Genomic DNA, 9,894 nt, shown 5'->3' with positions numbered 1-9,894 from the left:
TATGAGTGAGAGTGTACATGAGTGAGAGTGTATATGAGTGAGAGTGTACATGAGTGAGAGTGTACATGAGTGAGTGTATGAGTGAGAGTGTACATGAGTGAGAGTGTACATGAGTGAGTGTATGAGTGAGAGTGTACATGAGTGAGAGTGTATATGAGTGAGAGTGTACATGAGTGAGAGTGTACATGAGTGAGTGTATGAGTGAGAGTGTACATGAGTGAGTGTATGAGTGAGAGTGTACATGAGTGAGAGTGTGCATGAGTGAGAGTGTATATGAGTGAGAGTGTACATGAGTGAGAGTGTACATGAGTGACTGTATGAGTGAGAGTGTACATAAGTGAGAGTGTATATGAGTGAGAGTGTACATAAGTGAGAGTGTACATGAGTGAGAGTGTACATGAGTGAGAGTGTATATGAATGAGAGTGTATATGAGTGAGAGTGTACATGAGTGAGAGTGTATGAGTGAGAGTGTACATGAGTGAGAGTGTATATGAATGAGAGTGTATATGAGTGAGAGTGTACATGAGTGAGAGTGTATGAGTGAGAGTGTACATGAGTGAGAGTGTATATGAGTGAGAGTGTACATGAGTGAGAGTGTATGAGTGAGAGTGTACATGAGTGAGAGTGTACATGAGTGAGAGTGTATATGAGTGAGAGTGTACATGAGTGAGAGTGTATATGAGTGAGAGTGTATATGAGTGAGAGTGTACATGAGTGAGAGTGTACATGAGTGAGAGTGTATATGAGTGAGAGTGTATATGAGTGAGAGTGTACATGAGTGAGAGTGTATGAGTGAGAGTGTATATGAGTGAGAGTGTACATGAGTGAGAGTGTACATGAGTGAGAGTGTATATGAGTGAGAGTGTACATGAGTGAGAGTATACATGAGTGAGAGTGTACATGAGTGAGAGTGTACATGAGTGAGAGTATACATGAGTGAGAGTGTACATGAGTGAGAGTGTATGAGTGAGAGTGTACATGAGTGAGAGTGTACATGAGTGAGAGTGTATATGAGTGAGAGTGTACATGAGTGAGAGTATACATGAGTGAGAGTGTACATGAGTGAGAGTGTACATGAGTGAGAGTGTGCATGAGTGAGAGTGTACATGAGTGAGAGTGTATATGAGTGAGAGTGTATATGAGTGAGAGTGTATGAGTGAGAGTGTACATGAGTGAGAGTGGACATGAGTGAGAGTGTATATGAGTGAGAGTGTACATGAGTGAGAGTGGACATGAGTGAGAGTGTATATGAGTGAGAGTGTACATGAGTGAGAGTGTATGAGTGAGAGTGTACATGAGTGAGAGTGTATATGAGTGAGAGTGTACATGAGTGAGAGTGTACATGAGTGAGAGAGTATATGAGTGAGAGTGTATATGAGTGAGAGTGTACATGAGTGAGAGTGTATGAGTGAGAGTGTACATGAGTGAGAGTGTACATGAGTGAGAGTGTATATGAGTGAGAGTGTACATGAGTGAGAGTGTACATGAGTGAGAGTGTATGAGTGAGAGTGTACATGAGTGAGAGTGTACATGAGTGACTGTATGAGTGAGAGTGTACATGAGTGAGAGTGTATATGAGTGAGAGTGTACATGAGTGAGAGTGTATATGAGTGAGAGTGTACATGAGTGAGAGTGTATATGAGTGAGAGTGTACATGAGTGAGAGTGTATATGAGTGAGAGTGTACATGAGTGAGAGTGTACATGAGTGAGAGTGTATGAGTGAGAGTGTACATGAGTGAGAGTGTACATGAGTGAGAGTGTATATGAGTGAGAGTGTATATGACTGAGAGTGTATATGAGTGAGAGTGTACATGAGTGAGAGTATACATGAGTGAGAGTGTACATGAGTGAGAGTGTATGAGTGAGAGTGTACATGAGTGAGAGTGTATATGAGTGAGAGTGTACATGAGTGAGAGTATACATGAGTGAGAGTGTATATGAGTGAGAGTGTATATGAGTGAGAGTGTACATGAGTGAGAGTGTATATGAGTGAGAGTGTACATGAGTGAGAGTGTACATGAGTGAGTGTGTACATGAGTGACTGTATGAGTGAGAGTGTACATAAGTGAGAGTGTATATGAGTGAGAGTGTACATGAGTGAGAGTGTATATGAGTGAGAGTGTACATGAGTGAGAGTGTACATGAGTGAGAGTGTACATGAGTGACTGTATGAGTGAGAGTGTACATAAGTGAGAGTGTATATGAGTGAGAGTGTACATGAGTGAGAGTGTATATGAATGAGAGTGTATATGAGTGAGAGTGTACATGAGTGAGAGTGTATGAGTAAGAGTGTACATGAGTGAGAGTGTATATGAGTGAGAGTGTACATGAGTGAGAGTGTATATGAATGAGAGTGTATATGAGTGAGAGTGTACATGAGTGAGAGTGTATGAGTGAGAGTGTACATGAGTGAGAGTGTATATGAGTGAGAGTGTACATGAGTGAGAGTGTACATGAGTGAGAGTGTACATGAGTGAGAGTGTACATGAGTGAGAGTGTATATGAGTGAGAGTGTACATGAGTGAGAGTGTATATGAGTGAGAGTGTATATGAGTGAGAGTGTACATGAGTGAGAGTGTACATGAGTGAGAGTGTACATGAGTGAGAGTGTACATGAGTGACTGTATGAGTGAGAGTGTATATGAGTGAGAGTGTATGAGTGAGAGTGTACATGAGTGAGAGTGTACATGAGTGAGAGTGTACATGAGTGAGAGTGTATGAGTGAGAGTGTATATGAGTGAGAGTGTACATGAGTGAGAGTGTATGAGTGAGAGTGTACATGAGTGAGAGTGTACATGAGTGACTGTATGAGTGAGAGTGTACATGAGTGAGAGTGTACATGAGTGAGAGTGTATGAGTGAGAGTGTACATGAGTGAGAGTGTACATGAGTGACTGTATGAGTGAGAGTGTATATGAGTGAGAGTGTATGAGTGAGAGTGTACATGAGTGAGAGTGTACATGAGTGAGAGTGTATATGAGTGAGAGTGTACATGAGTGAGAGTGTACATGAGTGAGAGTGTATGAGTGAGAGTGTACATGAGTGAGAGTGTATATGAGTGAGAGTGTACATGAGTGAGAGTGTATGAGTGAGAGTGTACATGAGTGAGAGTGTACATGAGTGACTGTATGAGTGAGAGTGTACATGAGTGAGAGTGTATATGAGTGAGAGTGTACATGAGTGAGAGTGTATATGAGTGAGAGTGTATATGAGTGAGAGTGTATATGAGTGAGAGTGTACATGAGTGAGAGTGTATATGAGTGAGAGTGTATATGAGTGAGAGTGTACATGAGTGAGAGTGTATGAGTGAGAGTGTACGAGTGAGAGTGTACATGAGTGAGAGTGTACATGAGTGAGAGTATACGAGTGAGAGTGTACATGAGTGAGAGTGTACATGAGTGAGAGTATACATGAGTGAGAGTGTACATGAGTGAGAGTGTATGAGTGAGAGTGTACATGAGTGAGAGTGTATATGAGTGAGAGTGTACATGAGTGAGAGTATACATGAGTGAGAGTGTATATGAGTGAGAGTGTATATGAGTGAGAGTGTACATGAGTGAGAGTGTATATGAGTGAGAGTGTACATGAGTGAGAGTGTACATGAGTGAGTGTATGAGTGAGAGTGTACATGAGTGAGAGTGTACATGAGTGAGTGTATGAGTGAGAGTGTACATGAGTGAGAGTGTACATGAGTGAGTGTATGAGTGAGAGTGTACATGAGTGAGTGTATGAGTGAGAGTGTACATGAGTGAGAGTGTATATGAGTGAGAGTGTACATGAGTGAGAGTGTATATGAGTGAGAGTGTACATGAGTGAGAGTGTACATGAGTGAGAGTGTACATGAGTGACTGTATGAGTGAGAGTGTACATAAGTGAGAGTGTATATGAGTGAGAGTGTACATGAGTGAGAGTGTATATGAATGAGAGTGTACATGAGTGAGAGTGTATATGAATGAGAGTGTATATGAGTGAGAGTGTACATGAGTGAGAGTGTATATGAGTGAGAGTGTACATGAGTGAGAGTGTATATGAGTGAGAGTGTACATGAGTGAGAGTGTATGAGTGAGAGTGTACATGAGTGAGAGTGTACATGAGTGAGAGTGTATATGAGTGAGAGTGTACATGAGTGAGAGTGTATATGAGTGAGAGTGTATATGAGTGAGAGTGTACATGAGTGAGAGTGTACATGAGTGAGAGTGTATGAGTGAGAGTGTACATGAGTGACTGTATGAGTGAGAGTGTATATGAGTGAGAGTGTATGAGTGAGAGTGTACATGAGTGAGAGTGTACATGAGTGAGAGTGTACATGAGTGAGAGTGTATGAGTGAGAGTGTATATGAGTGAGAGTGTATATGAGTGAGAGTGTATATGAGTGAGAGTGTACATGAGTGAGAGTGTATATGAGTGAGAGTGTATATGAGTGAGAGTGTACATGAGTGAGAGTGTATGAGTGAGAGTGTACGAGTGAGAGTGTACATGAGTGAGAGTGTACATGAGTGAGAGTGTATGAGTGAGAGTATATGAGTGAGAGTATATGAGTGAGAGAGTATGAGTGAGAGTGTACATGAGTGAGAGTGTGCATGAGTGAGAGTGTGCATGAGTGAGAGTGCATGAGTGAGTGTACATGAGTGAGAGTGTATATGAGTGAGAGTGTGCATGAGTGAGAGTGTACATGAGTGAGAGTGTATGAGTGAGAGTGTACATGAGTGAGAGTGTATATGAGTGAGAGTGTGCATGAGTGAGAGTGTACATGAGTGAGAGTGTACATGAGTGAGAGTGTACATGAGTGAGAGTGTGCATGAGTGAGAGTGCATGAGTGAGAGTGTGCATGAGTGAGAGTGTATATGAGTGAGAGTGTACGAGTGAGAGTGTATATGAGTGAGAGTGTACATGAGTGAGAGTGTACATGAGTGAGAGTGTGCATGAGTGAGAGTGCATGAGTGAGAGTGTGCATGAGTGAGAGTGTATATGAGTGAGAGTGTACATGAGTGAGAGTGTATATGAGTGAGAGTGTACATGAGTGAGAGTGTATATGAGTGAGAGTGTACATGAGTGAGAGTGTACATGAGTGAGAGTGTATATGAGTGAGAGTGTATATGAGTGAAATTGTACATGAGTGACAGTGTATATGAGTGAGAGTGTACATGAGTGAGAGTGTATATGAGTGAGAGTGTATATGAGTGAGAGTGTATATGAGTGAGAGTGTATATGAGTGAGAGTGTATATGAGTGAGAGTGTATATGAGTGAGAGTGTACATGAGTGAGAGTGTATATGAGTGAGAGTGTGCATGAGTGAGAGTGTATATGAGTGAGAGTGTACATGAGTGAGAGTGTATATGAGTGAGAGTGTACATGAGTGAGAGTGTACATGAGTGAGAGTGTATATGAGTGAGAGTGTACATGAGTGAGAGTGTATATGAGTGAGAGTGTACATGAGTGAGAGTGTATATGAGTGAGAGTGTACATGAGTGAGAGTGTATATGAGTGAGAGTGTACATGAGTGAGAGTGTATATGAGTGAGAGTGTACATGAGTGAGAGTGTATATGAGTGAGAGTGTACATGAGTGAGAGTGTATATGGCTGTCTGCACTACCAAGCAGTGTCGTTATATCCAGAGTGTTTTCCCGTCACACACTCATTGTTCCCGACTCAGTTAAAGCTCTTTCTGAAGGCGAGTATGTAAATTAGGATCTATAGAAATTAGGGATAAAAGTTTGAGCAGGGCAGCACGGTGACTGAGTGGTTAGCACTGTTGCCTCAAGGCAAGACGGTCCTGGGTCCGAATCCCGGGTTCAAACAGGCAGGGGCGTTTCTGTGTGGAGTTTGCATGTTCTCCCCATGTCTGCGTGGGTTTACTCTGGGTACTCTGGTTTCCTCCCACAGCCCAAAAACATGTACATTAGTAATTCTAAATTGCCCATAGCAGTGTGTGTGGTTGTCTGTCTATATGTGGCCCTGTGATGGACTGGTGACCTGTCCAGGGTGTTCCCCTGCCTTTGATCTGATTTTGATTGTCACGGCTACAAGAATGGAAGCTGTCAGGATGCTGTTCTTTACACATGTTTTTGTGTCATGGTGTAAGTGTGTAGTGATGAGAATTACAGCTCAAACTTCCATCCATCCATCCATCCATCCATCCATTTTCTATACCCTAATTATTCCTAATTAGGGTCACGGGGATCTGCTGGAGCCTATCCCAGCACACATTGGGCGAAAGGCAGGGATACACCCTGGACAGGTCACTAGTCCATCACAGGACCATATATATACACAGACAACCACACACACTCACTCCTATGGGCAATTTAGAATTACCAATCAACCAAATGTACATGTTTTTGGACTGTGGGAGGAAACCGGAGTACCTGGAGTAAACCCACACAGGCACGGGGAGAACATGCTAGACAACTGGATCAGAGCATCTCCAAAACTGCAGCTCTTGTGGGGTGTTCCCAGTCTGCAGTGGTCAGTATATATCAAAGTTATCCTTTAAGTCCTGTAAGTAAGCATCATACAAGACTTAAAGGATCTACTGATAACATCTTGGTGCCAGATACCACAGCACACCTTCAGGGATCTAGTGGAGTCCATGCCTCAACAGGGTGTTTTTGGCAGCAAGGACAAACACAATATCAGGCAGATGGTCATAATCTTATGCCTGTTCTGTGTATATTATATTACCTGGTCAGATTTGTAAAGAAAAATGTACAATCACAAATGTTGTGATATCTGTGACGTCATTTATCACGGTATTGATGTCATTTCATCCCCGGCTGAGCGAGCCGTAACAAAACCAGCAATAAACATGAATAAACATGAACTGCTGCATTGTATGCACTGTTAACAATTCGCACCAAAACCAAGTTTTTCCGAGTGAAGATTAATTGATTGTTAATTGTAACTCAACTAACTAAGAAGTTAACAATTCAATGCTACGAATTTATTCAGCATTAATTAATGAGAATAATTCTAACACGAAGCGACATCTAGCGGACAGTTTTGAGTACTACAGTTCTCATACAATTATGACTATTATTTATTATCATAGTACTACTGTATTAATATTATAAATAAACAGTTGCCAATATTAGACTGTATTTTTTACTGATCATGTATTATTATTCAATAAGTGCTATGAATACATTTATTACACAGTAAATACATGAGGAAAGTGATTTTTCACATCAACCTTGACAGTAATATTCTTTCCACCTGAGGAACTGGATGAAGGAGCTGTGATTAAACCAGACACACAAACAGAAAATCCCGTCTTGTAAAAGTTACTTACATGTCAGGCTGCAGCTGTAGAGATGAGGCGAAGTGCGGAAAACACACACAGCACACACACAGCATGAGAGCAGCTCCACACACCGACATCCTGCTCTTCTACTGGAGGAAGAAGAGAAAACGCTGAAGTGTGACTCCGACTGAACTGCTGCTCCATCCACAGAGGGAAAGTTTTACACTGCCAACTGCTGCATGTCTCAGATCCGAGTGAGAGACACACACACACACACACACTATTCTCACACACGCACAGTGATCAACACACACACTAATCACAGACGCGCGCGCGCTGCAGTGTGACGCTCCTTTTCTGTGGAGACCGACTACACCGAGTTGCCTCTCAGTCCCTCTAGAGGTTCCGTTTCAAATGAAGTCTTGATTCCTGTGTAAGTGCACTACATAGGAGGGGAGTGAACACGCGCGTGCAGGTCCAATAAGAGGAACTATAATAACAAACATTATTATTATTATTATTATTATTATTGTTGTTGTTGTTGCTGTTGTTGTTGTTGTTGTTGTTGTTGTTTTGTTGTCGTTGTTGTTTTATTATTGTTGTTGTTGTTGTTTTGTTGTCGTTGTTGTTTGTTTTGTTATTATTATTATTATTATTATTATTATTATTATGACCTTTGTGTTTTTTGTTACGTAAATGCAACTAGAGAAAGATTTATTAAAATTCTTTATTTATTCATGTATGAATACAAATAGACTTTTTTTTTAAATTTACATTTTAAATCAAATAAAATTAATAAATAGATGCATGAAATAACTATTACTATCAAATTAAAATGATTCATCTATATAATTTAGGCTATGATTAAAAATAGATCCATCTGTGACTTAACATTTTATTAAACAGTTTAAAAACAAACAACGCATTTAACACAAGTGATAAATTACAATTAAATCATTTTTTTCATGTCTTATGAAATAAATATATACTGAGTTAAAAACAGACAAAGAGTAATGATTTAACACACATTTAATTCAACGGAACATTTATTTATAAGCATTAATAATATTTTATAAATAATAAATAATAATTATAATGAAACATACACCCAACTGAAGAATTAAAATCATATTGTTGGTTAAGAGTGTATTAAAGGACAAGTAATACAAGTGATACGTGTATTCAATTTAAATGATTGTGTATTATTATAGTGTAACGCCTCGTCAGGCGTCGGAGTGTTAGAGTCCATGTGCAGATTTCATTAAGGACGGCAGGCAGAAATCGTAGTCGAGGTAATATGGGCGGAGGGTCAAAAAACCAGAAAGCAAACACTAGAAATACCAAAGCCAAAAAACACAAAGTCCGAAAATCGTAGTCAGAAGGGGAAAACGGGCAAGGTCATACACGAAGGAACTAGAACTCACAGAAAATAAGGCTTGGCAAGGACCGCAATGGGAAACAATGCTTCGCAATGAGGCAGAGGTGGCGTGCTGCTTAAATATGCCTCAGTACCGGAAGTGGGCAGAGATAGTTAATATTCGGGCGATGGCTCCCTCTGGTGTTCCATCCCAAACTGTTGTGTGACAGAACCCCCCCATCTAGGGACATCTCCAGGTGTTCGTCGTCGAGGGCGCCCCCTCGGGCGAGGAGCTGGTTTGTGGGGAAAGTTCAGGTGAAATTCTTCGATGAGTGCAGGGTCCAGGATGTCCTGCATATTGACCCAGCAGCGCTCCTCCGGGCCGTACCCCTCCCAGTCCACCAAGTATTGGAGGCGGCTACCCTGTCGACAAGAGTTGAGAATGGTGTGAACACGATAGGCAAGGGAGCCGTCGATGTCCAGGGGAGGAGGTGGCTCATGGGCATCGGGGCTCGCAGTTTGAGGTTCATGATAGGGTTTGAGCAGAGATACATGAAACGTGGGCGAGATGCGATAAGAGGCAGGCAGTTCCAGGCGATACGAGACAGGATTAACCTGGCGAACAATCTTGAAGGGGCCGATGAATTTGGGGCTGAGTTTGCGACAGGGTAGTTTGAGTTTCAAGTTGCGTGTGGATAGCCAAACCCTCTGACCCACCTGGTAGGCTGGGTGAGGCTGACGTAGGCGATTGGCCTGAATTACCTGTCTTCGTACTGCCCTTTGAAGGCGGACATGGGCTCGCTCCCAAGTCTCTCGGCTACGTTTGGACCAGTCGTCCACCGCGGGGACATAAGAGGGTTCTTCGGTCCATGGGAACAAAGGTGGCTGATAGCCTAGTACACATTGGAACGGCGTCAGCCCCGTAGAAGAATGAATTAAGGAGTTCTGGGCATATTCGGCCCACTGGAGGAACTCACTCCATCTATGTTGCTCCATGCTGCAGTATACTCGCAGGAACCTCCCCAGCTCATGGTCTATGACAACCATGATCGTCGTGAAGCCCTGCGACTCGGGGAGGTCTGTGAGAAAGTCTATAGAGAGATGCGACCAGGGGCGTCGTGGGACGGGTAGCGGTTCCAACAGGCCCTCAGGCAAATGGCGGTCAGTTCGAGACTGGGCGCACACGGGGCATGAGCGTACAAACCCCTCAACATCCTGATTTAGAGAGTGCCACCAAAAGGTCCGGCGCAGTAGCTGGGTAGTGCGGCGCATACCTGGGTGGCCTGTGCTGGGGCT

The 9,894-nt window shown here is 42.4% G+C and overlaps 1 protein-coding gene across 2 annotated transcripts in view; it reads right to left on the bottom strand.

The window, feature by feature from the left end:
* Positions 1-7,631, bottom strand: part of megf6 (multiple EGF like domains 6) — a 57,162-nt gene extending 49,531 nt beyond the window's left edge. For both annotated transcript variants that reach the window (XM_058413006.1, XM_058413005.1), the window contains exon 1: positions 7,290-7,631. In XM_058413006.1, coding sequence (XP_058268989.1) covers positions 7,290-7,378 — 89 coding nt within the window. In that variant the 5' untranslated portion in view covers positions 7,379-7,631. The remainder of the gene's footprint in view (positions 1-7,289) is intronic.
* Between the last annotated feature and the right edge of the window lie 2,263 nt (positions 7,632-9,894).

Source organism: Hemibagrus wyckioides, linkage group LG17 (assembly GCF_019097595.1).
Source record: "Hemibagrus wyckioides isolate EC202008001 linkage group LG17, SWU_Hwy_1.0, whole genome shotgun sequence".
NCBI lineage: Eukaryota > Metazoa > Chordata > Actinopteri > Siluriformes > Bagridae > Hemibagrus > Hemibagrus wyckioides.
This window is presented reverse-complemented; position numbering and strand designations above follow the sequence as displayed.